Below are 16,616 nucleotides of genomic sequence, written 5' to 3'. Positions count from 1 at the left end.
CTGTCTTTATAATTTCATTCCATGCATGTGTTTTGTGTTTGTGACGGTGTGGTGGTATTTAGTCTATAGAAGAACATGTGGAGCAGGTCAACCAAAACTGCGTAGCAGAAGATTGCCACATCAAGGTAGTATTCCAAGATCTTGTATTTAGCTCATTCTTTAAAGTTCAAGGAGCTAACGTCTCATCTCTGATACTAACCATGACCTGCCCAACTGGCTAACTACTCAGAGAACTCGTAGTACTCGCATACCACTTCAGTGGTACAGGGGAGGAGATGCTTCACTCTATCTGGCTTGCTCTGTCTTGCCCTTGGTTCTTGTCTTTCTTGCTCCCTATTCCATCTTCACTTCTGTCACATTTTCTGTTTTAAGCATGGCTGTTTCATCTTTCCTTCTCGATTCTGCCTTTTCTTTCCTTGTCATCACAAACCCTAAGCCATTGCACCTTCCTCTCATCAGTCTCTTTTATTCCTTTCAAACTATCCCTCTTTCCAACTTTTCCTTATTTCTGTCTCATCACCCTTACTTCAAAAGGTGGTTTCTTTTTGGTTTTTCTATGGTTTTTACTCCACTCTGTGCCTCTTAATGTATGCACATTCTTATTGCAGAATATGCACTTTTGGAAGAGCTAAGAGAGACATTACTGTATAAATTACTAATAAAAATATATTAGCCATCTTTTATAATTAATCAGTATCTTACCATCACAATGGAAATTGGGGTGATTACAGGACATCAGAGAATTTAAGCAAATTTTCCAAAGCTAGTTTTCAACACATTAAAGTTACTCTTACCCTTTTTTATCGCTGCTGCTGCTACATTTTCTTCTTATCGTGCTTTCAAATCTTATGGGATGTGCATAACTCTAAATAGAGCTGTGCTGCCGCAACTAAAACTGCTGATTAATGTTTTCTAGGTTGAAGCTGATCTGGGCTATCCAGGTGGAAAAGCGAAAGTCATTCATAAGGAATCTGATATGATCATGGCATTTTCTGTTAATAAGGTAAAAGCTATCATCATTATAAACAATGTATTTCTCTTCAGTGAAATTGCTTAAATCATTGACTCTGCCTTTGCTTTATAGGCAAATTGTAATGAAATTGTTTTGGCTTCAACACATGATGTTCAAGAACTTGATGTTACTTCTCTACTGGCCTGTCAGTCATATATATGGATCGGAGAAGAATATGACAGAGAATCCAAAAGGTGTCTCATAGTCACTTTTACATATAGTTTTCTGTAAGAAGTACCCACTAAATGGTTATGCACATGATTTGAATTATTTCAAAAGGTATACATGTATCTCTCTCTTCATTTGAGTAGGTGACAAATATAATTGGTTTAGCTGCCAATGGAAGTCTTTGCCTACATTAACTGAATAAATTATACTTCTTCCATTAAACCCTACACTATTGATAGTATTTCAATCAGGATAATCCCTGACACTTGGCTTCATGATATTCAGTAAATTAATTTGATCTGGATAATTAAAACAGTATACATAAGTGTGTTAATTACACTGAGTCATATTTACTGAGTAATTTTGCAGAGTTTCTTACCACCTAATAAGCATACCCTTTTTTAAACAGATAAAAATATAGACGGCTTCACTTTTCATTAAAGCTTTGGACACTGCACCAAGAGTGTTTTGCCATTCTTACCTATTTTGAGGTTTCTCCTTCATGGTTTGCCCTCCCTCTTGCTTTTCTCCAGACTCTTAGAAATTGTATGTGCTTGAGAATGGTGCCATGATAGTTTCTCTCCTTGTTTTGTTGAATTTTTTTGTTAGTATGTGATATAACTAGGATTTAATATCACATTTCAGAGTAGATATAACCCGGTACTATGATACAATCCATCACAAAAATTACTTTCACATTTTATATATCTTACTCCAAGAAATCTTTAAGCTCAAATTTCTTTAAAGGTGTTAATTTGATACTGAGATATCTGTACTTGAGAATATATATTTTTTCCATAGATAAAAACAAATCTATATTAAATACAACAAACATTTGTTTCAACTTGTGCAGCAATAAAGTTGTCCCCAAACAACATTAGACTAAATTTATATTTTGCCAAAAGGGAAAAAAGTTAACCAGTATTAAAATTGGCGATTAGGACTTGTACCTAAGTTTTTCTTATGGCTACTTAATTTAGTTTTTAAAATAAAGATTGTCCTATGGGTACATAAAAAGCTTTTTCGTTGGAATTTGTGTTAAGAGAAAAGGGAACTTTCACAGTAACACATGAATGTTTTTCACAGTTCAGATGATGTTGATTATCGTGGTTCCACTACAACTCTTTATCAACCTAGTGCAACATCCTATTCAGCAAGTCAGGTGCATCCACCTTCATCTCTGCCATGGCTGGGCAGTGGACAGACTAGCACTGGAGCTAGTGTGGTATGTTATTTACTTATAGGTATCATTTCTGGATTTGGACTCTCTGAAAAATCAGTTGGAATCACTTTGACATAAGAATGATCCTAAAGTTCAGGGACAAATACCAGTAGATAGGCCATGGTAATGACAGCTGACATTTATTGTGGCTTTTTTATTTGGAGACAGGGTCTAGCTCTGTTGCCCAGGCTGGAGTGCAGTGGTGCAATCTCGGCTCACTGCAGCCTTGACCTCCTGGGCTCAATTGATCCTTCTGTCTCAACCTCCCAAGTAGCTGGGACTACAGGTGCATGCCAGCATGCCTGGCTAATTTTTGTATTTTTTGTAGGGATGGCATTTCACCATGTTGTCCAGGCTGGTCTCGAACTCCTGGGCTCAACTGATCTACCCGCTTCAGCCTCCCAGGGTGCTAGGATTACAGGCATGAGCCAGCTCACTGGCCTCATACGACTTTCTTAGTGCCAGATGCATGCTTTTTCTCACAACAATCCTAGGTGGTAGGTGCTATTATTATGCTCCATTATCATTTTATAGATGAATAAACAGATACAAAATGGTAAAGCAAAGTTAAAGGGGAATTCATGTCTACTTCTAAGTGTTTGAAAGCACGTCAGTAACGTTCTTGTCACTGTAGCTGGAGGGGTCCCATTCTCATGTTCTGCTCTGAAGCATCTGGAGGTGCTCCTGAATGTCCTCAGGGAGGAGCACTTGAGGAAGAGTTCCTTTATTATGAGATGAAGCTCCTTGGTAACCTCACAGGCCAGGGCTGTACCAGCAAGTGTCTGCGTCCTCAGCCTCTCCAGACAGTTGTTCTATGTAGTGGTTCGGAACATCCATAACAGGCTTTATCTCAGAAATAAGCAGGGCGTAAGAGAATAAATGTCAGAATTTATCCTGAAGCATATCCTTCCTCATCTCTTCTGAATACACAAAATAAAACTTTTTAAATTTTCTTTTAAAGCTTATGAAAAGGAATCTACATAATGTTAAGAGAATGACTTCACACCCAGTCCATCAATACTGTAAGTATTTATGACCTAATAATTGTAACTGTCCTCATTTGGAGGTTGATTTATAGAATAGAGAATATTGGAACTCTTTAATTTCCTATTTCCTGCTTTTTCTCTTGTGTTTCAGATCTTACAGGTGCTCAGGACGGCAGTGTACGAATGTTTGAATGGACGCGACCTCAGCAACTTGTCTGCTTTCGTCAAGCTGGCAATGCAAGAGTTACTAGATTATATTTTAATTCACAAGGCAACAAGGTTAGTTTCTGGGGGCTTCTGCTAAATTCATCTGAAAATAATTGTGGATATTTAGGAGTAAGTGATAAAAGTACATTGAAAAATGAATTCATTGACCCTGGATTTAAACTGAGCAGGCAGTTTTTTGGTGTCTATTCATATACTCTCTTTTCTTCCAATAGAAGCAAAAATCTACAAAATTTAGTATGGATTGATCATCTATTTAAAGATACTAAATATACTGTGAGAGTAAAAAAACTGCCTCTGTTGAGTGTGTTGGTGATTCCTATAAGCACAGTCAAGTTCTTGAGAGAAACCTAGTTTCTTACTAAATTTCATCAGTGAGAGGTTAGAGGAAAACAGTGAAACAGGTAAGCAGTTAAGAAGTGACGGAAGGGCCAGGCACAGTTTTTCACACCTGTAATTACAACACTTTAGGAGGCCAAGGCAGGAGGATTGCTTGAACTCCAGCATTTGAGGCAACCTGAACAACAAAGGGAGGCCGCATCCCTACAAAATTTTTAAAAATTAGCCCAGGCATGTGCCTAGTCCTAGCTACTCAGAAGGTTGAGCCTGGAGGATCCCTTGAACCCAGGAGTTTGAGGTTATAGTAAGCTATAATTGCACTACTGCACTCCAGCCTGGGTAACAGAGTGAAACCCTGTCTCAAAGAAAAAAAAAAGTGACAAGGAATTTTTTAGCACTTGGACTTTTTGGGAATGACAGCAACAGAAACATAGTTAGGGGCAGAATATTTGTTTAGTAGGGCCTTAGTGAATCATCTTTCCATGTTTTTACCTTTGCTGTGGATGCTAAGAACATGTGTTTAGTAGTTATACTGTTCTTACAGTGTGGTGTTGCGGATGGAGAGGGTTTTCTGAGTATCTGGCAAGTTAACCAAACTGCATCAAATCCTAAACCTTATATGGTAAGTATCACTAATGTTTCCAGGGAGCATATAGACAACACTTTGTTTGTTCATGAAGTGCCCGTTTCAGACAGTGAATCTCATTGGTGGTCCTACTGGGAAAAGGATGATCTTGTTCAGCAATCCCAGCCTAACAGCAGCACCCATCCTTACCCTAGTTTTAGACTGAAATGACCTGAAAAACAAAAACCCTTGCTTTTCACCTTGAAGTGCAGTCATTATATTTTAAAAATTTCTGGGGCTTTCCCTGTATATGGTACAACTTGGGGTTTTTTATTATACTTTTATCCATTTTGAAAACTCTATCTTCTTAATATACACACCATAAAATTCTATCATTAAGAATCAGGTTCTGCCGGGTGCAGTGGCTCATGCCTGTAATCCCAGCACCTTGGGAGGCTGAGGCAGGAGAATCACTTGAATCCAGGAGGCGGAGGTTGCAGTGAGCCGAGATTGTGCCACTGCGCTCCAACTTGGGCAATAGAGTGAGACTTCATCTCAAAAAAAGAATCAGGTTGCAAACATCTATTCCAATTTGTTCCAGAATTGTGCTTACCAGATTATAAAATAGCCAATCCCAGTGAGCCACCTTATTAATCCAAATTGGACTACAAAATACTTGGTGATGAAGACAAGTAGATCTTTACCTGATGGAGATACGGTGGGGGAAGGGAACACGGGAGAGGGTGGAAGGTGACACTGTCTTGTGTGAAACTTCAGGCTTCACATATATGCAGGGAGGTTCAGGAAGCCTTGAACCACTTGGGACCAGATAGATTACCCAGATACTTTAAACAAGTTTTCTAAACTATAGATATGTTCTTAATTATGTGTATAAGATATTTCTCTTAAGTTAGTACACTATAGACTGTACCTTGTCTATGCAGAAATGGAAGTAATCTTGAATTTATACTTTTGTCTTCAGTCAGATCTGCACCACTCTAATTCCAGACAGAAAAGCATGCATTATATATTTTAAAATACCTTGACGTCCTAAGACTAGTTGGGTCTGTAAGCATTTCCTTTGTGGCTTATTATTAAAGCTTATTACATGTATTTGAGATCATTAGCACTAAAATTGACAGGGCTTAGGTAGGTTCATGTACTTTGATGTCCTATTCTTACATAATCTAAAAAACACGACCTCTAATTCTGTTTTTACCAACTCCAGTTATTAAAAATTATTGGACAGTAGCCAAATATACACATGGTTAACCCTTATACTATCGCTTATTCTTTTATTCTAGACTGAGTTTTTAAAAACTGTTCTTAGCTCATGCATATAGTATGTTATTAGCAGACTATGTTAGTACTGTATCAAATTTTATCTGATGATAAAATAACATCAGTTGCACTTTGTTTTTCGTAGAGTTGGCAGTGCCACAGTAAAGCCACAAGTGACTTTGCATTTATTACCTCTTCAAGTCTAGTTGCCACATCTGGACACTCCAATGACAATAGGTAGGTTGACAGAAAAGCAAAGCAAGAAATATAAAAATGTTAGAAAAGTATTCTTGCTAAAAGTATGGATTTCTATTGGTAGGATTTTTCCACTCTAGGCATTAAAAAAAAAAAAAAACCAAAAAAAAAAACTTTGTTACATAATTCTTATTTCAGAGTGTTTTTTCTTACCAAAAGGAGAAAAGCAAAAATGAAAGTTATTCCTAATATGTGTAATTTTTATTTTAAAGCTATTCAGTCTTTTTAAAACTACTACTGTTAACACTGTTAGTTTCTCCAGGACTAACAAGCATCTGATACTGTCACCATCATTTTCAACATTTTTATTTTATTGTAGGAGGTTTGGGGGAATAGGTGGTGTTTGGTTACATGGATAAGTTCTTCAGTGGCAATTGCTGAGATTCTGGTACGCCCATCACCTGAGAAGTGTACACTGTACCCAATGTGTAGTCTTTTATCCCTCACCCTCCTCCCACCCCTCCCAAGTCCCCAGAGTCCATTATATATCATTCTGATCTATGCATCTTCATAGCTTATCTCCCACTTATAAGTGAGAACATATGACACATGATTTTCCATTCCTGAGTTATTTCACTTAGAATAATGGTCTCTAACTCCATCCAGGTTGCTGCATATGTGATTATTTCATTCCTTTTTATGAAGTATTCCATGGTATATATGTACCACATTTTCTTTTTCCACTTGTTGGTTGACGGACATTTAGGTTGGTTCCGTAGTTTTGCAGTTGTGAATTGTGCTGCTATAAACAGGAGTGTGCAAGTGTCTTTTTCATATAATGACTTCTTTTCTTCTGGGTAGATACCCAGTAGTAGGATTGCTGGAATGGTAGTTCCACTTATAATTCTTTAAGGAATCTCCATATACTGTTTTTCATAGTGGTTGTACTAGTTTACATTCCCACAGCAGTGAAGTGTCCCCTTTTCACCACCTCCATGCCAATATCTATTTTTTGGTTTTTTAATTATGGCCATTCTTGCAGGAATAAGGTAGTATCGTATTGGAGTTTTAATTTGCATTTTCCTGGTAATTAGTGGTTTTAAGCCTTTTTTCATGTTTGTTGCCCATTTGTATTTTGAGAATTGTCTATTCATGTCCTTTGCTCACTTTTGATGGGATTTTTTTGTTAAGTTCCTTGTAGATTCTAGATATTAGTCCCTTGTCAGATATATGCATTGTATTTTCTCCCACTCTGCGGGTTGCCTGTTTACTGTTGCTGTGCAGAAGCTTTTTATTTTAATTAGGTCCTATTTATTTTTGTTTGCCTTTGGGTTCTTGGTCATGAATTCTTTGTCTTAAGTCAATGTCTAGTGTTTTCGATGTTATCTTCTAGAATTTTTATGGTTTCAGGTGTTAGATTTAAGTTTGATCCATCTTGTGTTGATTTTTGTATAAGGTGAGAGAGGATTCAGGGACTAACAGGCATTTGACACTGTCCCCATCATTCTCAACATTTATTTTGACCTCACATAGTTTTCATTAGCAACACGTGCCCAGGAAAAACATCTCGTTTCCCTACAGTGGCTACCACCTGGGGATATAAAAGCATTCCTTATACTCAGGAAGTCGTATCAGTTTCCTGGAGTGATAATGGAAAGGAGATGGGGTAGAGGATGCAGAGACAGGCAGGACCATATAAGATGGAACTGTGGAGTTTGTCCCTACCCCCATCCTAGTTGGGAATCACTAGTCTCTATAGGTGTGAGTGAACAAAAAAGATAAGAATGAATAAGCAAAATATTTGATTGAAAGACAGGTTGTCCCTGGTGATGACTTAGAACAATTGTTTATGATATATTTTTGTTATTGTGTTTCTTTAAAAGAAATGTTTGCCTCTGGGACACATTAATATCACCCGGAAACAGCCTCATTCATGGTGAGTTAAGGTCTATGATTTTTAAAAATATACCATGAAGGAATAATACACCATGAAGGAATGCTTTCTTGTTTTAATTAGTGAATCCAGTGAGTGTTTATTGTCAGGTTGAAAATGGAGAAATACTTAATTAGCATATCTGGCTTTCTTGCTGAGTTAAAGATATATGGTCTCAGAAATCCAAAATAGTCTTTATATTGTATTCTATTCAGAAAATATGGTATGGATAGTGGTACTACTAACAAGGCTATTTAAGAGATTAGTTGCAAAGTATTCATTGAGCTTAATAGAAAAGAGCATATTTTAAAGAATTGAACCTAATCATAAAATACATTTTGTCTTTTTTTCCTTTTTGTGGAGAGCAAGGTCTCACTGTATTGCTCTGACAGGTCTCAAGCTCCTAGGCTTAAGCTATCCTCCCACCTCTGCCTCCCTAAGTACTGGGATTAGGGGCATGAGCCATCACACCTGGCCCTAACCATAAAATAAACAAAGGTTAACCTTATGATAATGACTAGAAATGTAAATAGTACCATTTAAATATTCCTTTAAGACAGTACTTGCCAAATTAGTGTCCTAACTCTGTCTTCCACATAGTACCACCCAAAAAGTGCTCCATGCTCAAGTAAGTTTAGTTAAATGAAGTAAATTGTTTTACAGAAAGATTCTCAGTCTTTTAATACACTGATATGCATTTTGAAAGATGTCGTTACTTCTCAATTTTATTGCAGAATTCTGTGAACAGTGGTTAACATTGCTTACAGATTTTCTACATGTTAATTTGAATCCTTAATCATATTAAAATGCAAATACTCCTGGGAAGGATAATTTCTTAACTTGTAACTGAAAACATTCACACATTTCCTCATCGTGGTGTTGTGATGAGAGAACATGTACGGTACAGCACTTGGTTGGGTTAATACTCACCAACTCTGAGAAGCTTGGTCTCTGCTGTTCTGTATACTTTTTATGAGGCAGTATCACTTAGGGCTTAAGGTTTAAACTTTCTTTTTCTCTCTGTGTTCATTTCACATTGAGATTACGGATAAAAGATTTGTTCTGATATTGCTTAACGTTTTTCTTTAATCATATGATTACAGAAATTCAGTGACTTACAAAACAATAAATTGTTCCTTAGAATGAAAAATGCATCAGTAATTTCTGTATTTAAATGTGGATTTAGACATCATAGTTACCAAGATAAATTGTTTTGAGAAAGTCTCTGACGTTTTTCTTCTTCAGGTTTCACATGCCATGATCATGGTGCCACAGTACTTCAATATGCACCCAAACAGCAACTCCTGATCTCGGGGGGTAGGAAAGGACATGTCTGCATTTTTGACATCAGGCAAAGGCAGCTCATTCACACATTCCAGGCCCATGACTCAGCTATTAAGGCTCTGGCCCTGGATCCCTATGAGGAATATTTTACCACAGGTTCAGCAGAAGGTAACATAAAGGTGAGTCAGTACAAGAGGTTGGAATGTGCTAAAGACTGATTGGAAAGAGAAAAAACAAAAACTCCACATTCTTTGAAATAAAGCTTCGTGGAGATACCAAATGTCTCAACACTCTACCGCCTCCCTATGCTTCTGTATGGTTCTTTCTAAACTGTTCTGGTCAATGAGATTATCAAACTCTTTGGACTTAGGTCATTAGAAAGCTTTAAAGCATTCTATTTTGAGTAAAGTGTATGAGTTTAATACATGAAAATTTTTGATGACATTAGTTTGGCTTCTTAGAAGCTTCTCCTCTCTCCTTTAGTACTCTTGTGTGTGGCGGAGGTGGCATTTCCATTAAGTGAGCTAGCGCAGATGCTCCTTGACTTACAGTGGGAGTACGTCCCCACAAACCCATTCTAAGTTAAAAATATCGTTAGGTTGAAAAACATACTTTCAACTTAATATTTTCAATTTACTCTGAGTTTATTGAGACTAACATCAGGATAAGCCAAGGAGCATACTGAATGCGTATTGCTTTCACACTGTCATAAAGTCAAAAAGTCTTAAGTCACACCATCGTAAGTAGGGGACTGTCTGTACCACACTACTTTTACATAGTCTTAGGGCCTAGCTCAGCATGAGGAACACATTTAACCGAATTAACTCAAATAGTTAATTGAATTAGAGACGGGCTACATGTGGTTAACATGAAACTATGAGAGGATGTGAAGAAAAATGTGAAAGGAGGACAGTAAATGCATCGTGGGAGTGATATTATTTCCCCCTGAGATAAGCTCTTAGGAAAGAGGCAGTGGGTGGGAAGGTTGGGCTTTAGTGAGATCACTTGGACCAAGGGAGCAGAAGGGCCATGTTTTTGCTTTTGGTCTTTTCGTAATGTATTTTTAACTCTTTGTTTTGCACCAGGTTTGGAGATTGACAGGCCATGGCCTAATTCATTCATTTAAAAGTGAACATGCTAAGCAGTCCATATTTCGAAACATTGGGGCCGGAGTCATGCAGATTGACATCATCCAGGGCAATCGGATCTTCTCCTGTGGTGCAGATGGCACACTGAAAACCAGGGTTTTGCCCAATGCTTTTAACATCCCTAACAGAATTCTTGACATTCTATAGATTTAAAGATTGGGGTTTTATTTTTATATCCATTTCAATTAAAAGGCACAGTACAGTAATCACTAGGCAATTCTGCTTTCTAAGCAGTTAACATTGAAAACAGAGAATCTCTGTGTAGAATTCGAATATGACCCAAGCTGAGTATTATCTATACAGGTTGGTGGAATGAATGTGCATGTACCTTATTATGCTGACATACTAAAAAAAATAAAACCTAGTATTGTATGAAGGATAGCTATTCTTTACAGCATTTAGCAAACCTGATTCAGAAAACATTTGAGATTAGCAAATTAGTAACTTGAAATAATGAAAAGGACGTTTATACCAAATTAAGGAAGAAAATGTTGCTGATTCGGGTTTTTCTTCCTGTTCTTACCACTGACTGAAGCATGCCTGCAGTCTCCTCCTCTTTTGAATGAAGGATAATCATAAGGTGTTAGGAGCGCTAGACCACCAGGAAAACTTTCTTAGCTGTGGAGCAGTGCGTGGTGACCAGTTCTCTGCTGGGAGAGATTATTTCCATTCTTTCCTGCTGAATATTTTTCCTGTTAGTGTTTATACTGAGCTAGTACTGTAACTTGCAAATGAGTGCAAATTTAAATGCAATGTTTTCCTCACAATTTGCACATTTACATTTTTTGGACTGCTAGTTTTTCTATTTAAATATTTGCCTTCATGTTAGGAATGTACTATGTGAACATGACATATTTGTAGTTAACCAAACACACCTTCTTAGTCCAGTTTAGTACGTTTTCTTTTCGTGTATTCAAAGTTAAACACCCACAACATTTAAGGATATGTTGAAACTATACCAATAGAGCATTTCATACCATAATTAAAATGAATGTTAGGCTTCTTGTGGCCAGTTAATAGTTGATGAGATTGGTGATATTATTTATTGCCACAGCCTATTGTATAAACTATGCAGAGTTAAATATTTGCTTGTAAAATATTAGCCAATGTTGTCATTACTTTGATGTATTTCCTTGGTTATGACCAAAAATATGTTGATATACTGAAACTAATGTCTGTGTGTTTAAATGTTTACCAGCAAATTGTCTTATGTTAATGAGAATGTTTAATGCCTGTGTGGTAAATAGTAAATACAATGGCATAAAAGTAACTTTCTCTGAAGATGATGTGATGTTCAGGTTGTGAAATATGTATGTAAAAGAAAAATAAATGTTATTTGTTAGAGTTTTAAATAGACTGCTCTGGCATTCTTTGATAGTGTTTTTGACAGTTGAGATTTTTAATTGGATAAAATGTTTTAACTGTTAGAGACTTTGCAAGCCATTAGGCAGTTTATTCATTCTTAAGTATTTACTGAATACCTTATATACCAAAGCCATTCTAGGAAATGGGATACAGTGGAGAGCCAGACAGAGAAAGCACACAATGTTGAGATTTAGTTGGGCAAGAGCTAACCTCACTATACCTTCTCCAGACAGATTTGGAGTCTTGGCTCTTTGCTTGCTCCTAAGTAAGGGAGGTCAGAATATGCCCATTGACAAGAACAGTCAGGAAAATGAGCTTGTGAGAGACATCTCAATGCCTAAAGGAAAACTGGCTCAAAGGAGCTTTCAGAAAAAAGGGAAGAGAACTTTCTCTGTCAGATAAAAGCAGTAAGAGACTCCAGATTCACCTTCTAGCTTGAAACAACTAAAAGAAAAAAAGAACACAAAATATATAAACAATGGTTCTCAAGGCATTAAGCATCAGGTAGGGAGTGACTGATCCCTGAGAGGTGAGCATTTTAATTGTCCCAACTTACCACCTTGAGAAAGTTTCTAGGCCACAGGCAGGAAGAGAACCCAGGCGCAGAGCTTAATGGTCTCTCCAAGTTGCCAAGATAGAACTGCAAGTCTGGGGAATAGAATGTGGCTAGAGTTTGCAGGCCAAAGGCAACAGAGCTGCATAGGGAGAGGTGCACAGAAGGTCTGTGTTAGTCTGTTCTCACACTGCTATAAGGACATACTTGAGACTAGGTAATTTATAAAGGAAAGAGATTTAATGGACTCATAGTTCCACATGGTTGAGGAGACCTCACAATCATGGCAGAAGGAAAAGGAGGACCAAAGGCACATCTTACATGGTGGCAGGTAAGAAAGCATGTTCAGGGAAACTGCACTTTATAAAAATCATCAGATCTCGTGAGACTTACTATCACGAGAACAGCATGGGAAGAATCTGCCCTCGTGATTCAGTTACCTCCCACTGAGTCCCTCACACAACACTTGGGGATTATGGGAGCTACAATTCAAGATGAAATTGGGTGCAGACACAGTCAAACCACATCAAGATCCTCCTCAATATTTGAGCTGAAAAGGGGATCAGTGTATGTGTATGAGCAAACTACTGGCACCCAGGACAATAGCCATTGAAAGGGATTAGAGGTAACAATCAAGTCACACAAAGCTAGGAATTCAGCAGGCCCGCCTTATCTGTGGCTTTGCTTTCCGTGGTTTCAGTTACCTGTGGTTAGCCATGGTCTGAAAATCGGTGAGTACAGTACAATAAGAAATTGAGAGAGGGAGAGACCATATTCACATAGCTTTTATTACTGTATATTAATTGTATTATTGTTGATCTTTTACTGTGCCTGATTCATAAATTACACTTTTTGAGACAGAGTCACTCAAGTCACCCAGGCTGGGGTGCAGTGGTTTGATCTCAGCTCACTGCAACCTCTGCCTCCTTGGTTCAGATGATTCTCATGCCTCTGCCTCCCAAGTAGCTGGAAGCACAGGCATGTGCCACCATGCCTGGCTAATTTTTGTATTTTTAGAAGAGATGGGGTTTCACCATGTTGGCCAGACTGGTCTTGAACTCCTGACCTCAAGTAATCTGCCTCCCTCAGCCTCTCAAAGTGCTGGGATTACAGGTATGAGCCACCATGCCTGGCCTAAACTGTATCATACGTATATATAGAAAGGAAAACACATATATAGGGTTTGTTACCATCTGCAGTTTTAAGCATCCATCCACTGGAGTCTTGGAACATCTACCCTTGTAGATAAGGTGGGGGGACTACTGTCATTCATATTCTCACGAACCAGCTGGAAAACCTCATAATTCATGGGGCATTAGGTAGTACTCTCAAGGATTTTGCTGCAGTAGCAAGACAAAATTAGTCCTAGGATAAACACTATCATGGTCCTGCCTAAAAACGCTAAAAAGGAAATGACCAAATTGTTTTCCAAATAGCTAAATTTTATCTGAGGACATAGCTCCAGAATATTTGTAGGAATACAAAAATGTCCAACACTCAACAAGGTAAAATTCACAATATTTGACATTAAAAAAAAATGCATGAAAACTAGGTAAATACAAACCATAATGAGGGAAAACATACATCAAAACAGATCTAGAAATAACACAGATGATAAAATTAATAGCATTATAACTATTTCATGTGTCCAAGAAGCTAGAGAAACAATTCAATGTTAAGAAGAGACAGGGAAGACACACAGATTCAAATCAAACTTACAGAAATGAAAACTATAATGTTTGAGATAAAAAAATACACCGGATTCACAGCAGATTAGACATTGCAGAGAGAAAAATTAGTGAATATGAAGGCACAATAGAAACTATCCAAAAGGAAACACTTTTTAAAAACACTGGAACCAAGTAACGCCAGTGAGCTCTGGGACAACTTTGAGCATCCTAATGTATGTGTAATTGGAGTCCCTGAGGGAGGAAGGTAAAGAAAAAATAAAATAATGGCCAAATATTTTCCAGTTTTGATTCAACCACAGATCCAAGAGGTTTAATGAAACTCAAGCACAGGAAACAAGGAAAATACAGCAACACTCATCACAATCAAATTGCTTAAAATCAGTGATAAGGGAAAAATGTTAGGATCACAAAGAGAAAATAGACACATTGCATACATGAGAACAAAGGTAAGGATGACAGCAGATTTATTTCAGGAACAATGCAAACCAGAAGAGTGGAGCAACATCTTTAAAATACTCGAAGCAAAAAAGCTGTCAATCTAGAATTCTTTGCCCAGTGAAAATACCTTTCAAAAATGAAGTTTATAAGACATGAAAAGGGTAAAATAATTCATCGCCAGCAAATCTGCACTATAAGAAATATCAAAGGAATATAAAGAAAGTTTCTCAATCAGAAGGCAAAATGATACCAGATGGAAATACAGATCTATTCAAAGGAATAAAGAGTACCAGCAATTATAACTACATAAGTAAATTATATAAAGACGTTTCCTCATTGTTTAAATCTCTCCTAGACAATTGTTTAAAGCATAATAAGTAAGGCCAGTCATGGTGGCTCGCGCCTGTAATCCCAGCAATTTGGGAGGCCAATTGGGGTGGGGGCGGATCATCTGAAGTCAGGAGTTCAAGACCAGCCTGGCCAACGTGGTGAAACCTTGTCTCTACTAAAAATACAAAAATTAGCCAGGCATGGTGGTGGGCATCTGTAATCCCAGCTACTCAGGAGCCTGAGGCAGAAGAATCGCTTGAACCTGGGAGGTAGAGATTGCAGTGAGCCGAGATTGCACCACTGCACTCTAGCCTGAGTGACAGAGCACAACTGTCTCAAAAAAATTTTAAAAAGCGTAAGTAATAATGTATTGTGTGTATATGTACAGGTAAAACATATGACATCAGCACAAAGGCCAGGAGGGGAGAACTAGAAGTATACTGTTGTAAGCTTCTTACACTATATGTGAAGTGATATATCACTTAAAGTTAGATAAAAATCTACAGTAAAATTAGTTTGGGGAACGACATCAGCAAGATAGCAGAATGGGACTTTACAATGCTCACCCCTCACAGAAACACCAATTTAAAGAACTATCCATGCATGAAAATACACTCACAAGAGCTAAGGAAACCAAATGAGAGATTACAGCACCTGAATGTTGCACAGAAATGAGAAAAGACGCTGTGAAGAGGATAGGAAAGAGTTTTACAAAAAGGACCCATGCCACCCTCCCTCCAACCCTGGGTAGAATGACATGGAGAAAGAAACCTTCCGCATGCAGGATAGAGAGGGAGGTGAGCACCAGAATGGTACCTCAGACCCCAACACCATGCCTGCTCCAGTAAAACCCAGTGCTAGACCCCTGTTGCCCAGATTTCAGGCCAGTACCCGCAGACTGAGCCTCTAAGCCCATCTAAGTAGCAGGCAGGTTCCTGCAGCCCCAGGCCCCTCACTGGACTTCGTTTCTGGGCCCGATTTCTAGGCTCGCCTCAGCAGCCCCAGGCTCTGGAACGGTTCCAATGCCAGGCTAAACACCGCAGTCAGGATCCAGGATGGCCCCGAGGACTCAGTCCTCAGATCCATCCAGTGACAGGCAGACCCTACTGGATCTAGGCTCCAGACAAGACCCTATGGAGCTGCCTGCAGGCCTACCTTGGTGCCAGTAGACTTATTCTCTCAGACCTACCCCAGGGCTGGGTTGTCCCCAGTGGCTCCATGCTCCAGACTGTTCCCAGTGCTGGGCTGGCCTCTATAGCCCTGGGCTTCAGGCTCCCTCCAGTGTTGGGCCAGTCCCTGCAGCCCTAGTCATCAATGGGACACCCATGGACCCTAGCTCCAGGCCTGCCCTAGCACCAGTTTAGCACTTGCAGCCTCAGGCTCCAGACTATTCTCAGGCTCCAGGCCTGTCCCACTGCCAGGATGGCCCCAGTGACCTGAGGCTCCAGACTGCCCACAACACCCGGCTGGCACCAGCAGCCTCAGGCTCCAGGCTGGCCCTGCAACCCCAGACTCCAGACCAGCCTTCATAGACCTGGTTTCCAGGTCCTCCCCAGCCTCAAGCCAGAATTCACAGGACCCAGCCTCCAGCCAGCCCTTGCAGACCAGGGACCCAGTCTGCCCCAGTGCCAGGCTGGGCCTACACAACCCCAGACTTCAGGCTAGTACATGCAGACCCATCCTGTAGGCCTGCTCCAGCACTAGATTGGCAGCCATTGACCCCAGTACCAGGATGGCCCTGGCAGCCCGAGCTCCAGAGCAGCTCAGTGCAGGCTGGCCCACATAACCCCAGGTTTCAGGCCCACCCCAGCACCAGGTAGACACACCTGGCCTCAGGCACCAGATTGACACTTGCTGCCTCAGGAACCAGTCTGTGTTAGC

The 16,616-nt window shown here is 39.2% G+C and overlaps 1 protein-coding gene across 5 annotated transcripts in view; it reads left to right on the top strand.

Annotated features, from left to right (window-relative positions):
• Nucleotides 1–11,702, top strand: part of DMXL2 (Dmx like 2) — a 172,649-nt gene extending 160,947 nt beyond the window's left edge. For 2 of the 5 annotated variants that reach the window (XM_050797903.1, XM_050797902.1), the window contains exons 34-44: nucleotides 63–125; nucleotides 917–1,003; nucleotides 1,085–1,206; nucleotides 2,267–2,405; nucleotides 3,364–3,424; nucleotides 3,540–3,667; nucleotides 4,497–4,574; nucleotides 5,944–6,035; nucleotides 7,877–7,929; nucleotides 9,172–9,389; nucleotides 10,296–11,702. In XM_050797903.1, coding sequence (XP_050653860.1) covers nucleotides 63–125; nucleotides 917–1,003; nucleotides 1,085–1,206; nucleotides 2,267–2,405; nucleotides 3,364–3,424; nucleotides 3,540–3,667; nucleotides 4,497–4,574; nucleotides 5,944–6,035; nucleotides 7,877–7,929; nucleotides 9,172–9,389; nucleotides 10,296–10,505 — 1,251 coding nt within the window. In that variant the 3' untranslated portion in view covers nucleotides 10,506–11,702. Of the gene's footprint in view, nucleotides 1–62; nucleotides 126–916; nucleotides 1,004–1,084; nucleotides 1,207–2,266; nucleotides 2,406–3,363; nucleotides 3,425–3,539; nucleotides 3,668–4,496; nucleotides 4,575–5,943; nucleotides 6,036–7,876; nucleotides 7,930–9,171; nucleotides 9,390–10,295 lie in introns of those variants that run through there. The other 3 variants (XM_050797905.1, XM_050797904.1, XM_050797906.1) reach the window with 2 other exon arrangements.
• Nucleotides 11,703–16,616: the final 4,914 nt, after the last annotated feature.

This window comes from Macaca thibetana, chromosome 7 (genome assembly GCF_024542745.1).
Source record: "Macaca thibetana thibetana isolate TM-01 chromosome 7, ASM2454274v1, whole genome shotgun sequence".
Lineage (NCBI taxonomy): Eukaryota > Metazoa > Chordata > Mammalia > Primates > Cercopithecidae > Macaca > Macaca thibetana.
This window is presented reverse-complemented; position numbering and strand designations above follow the sequence as displayed.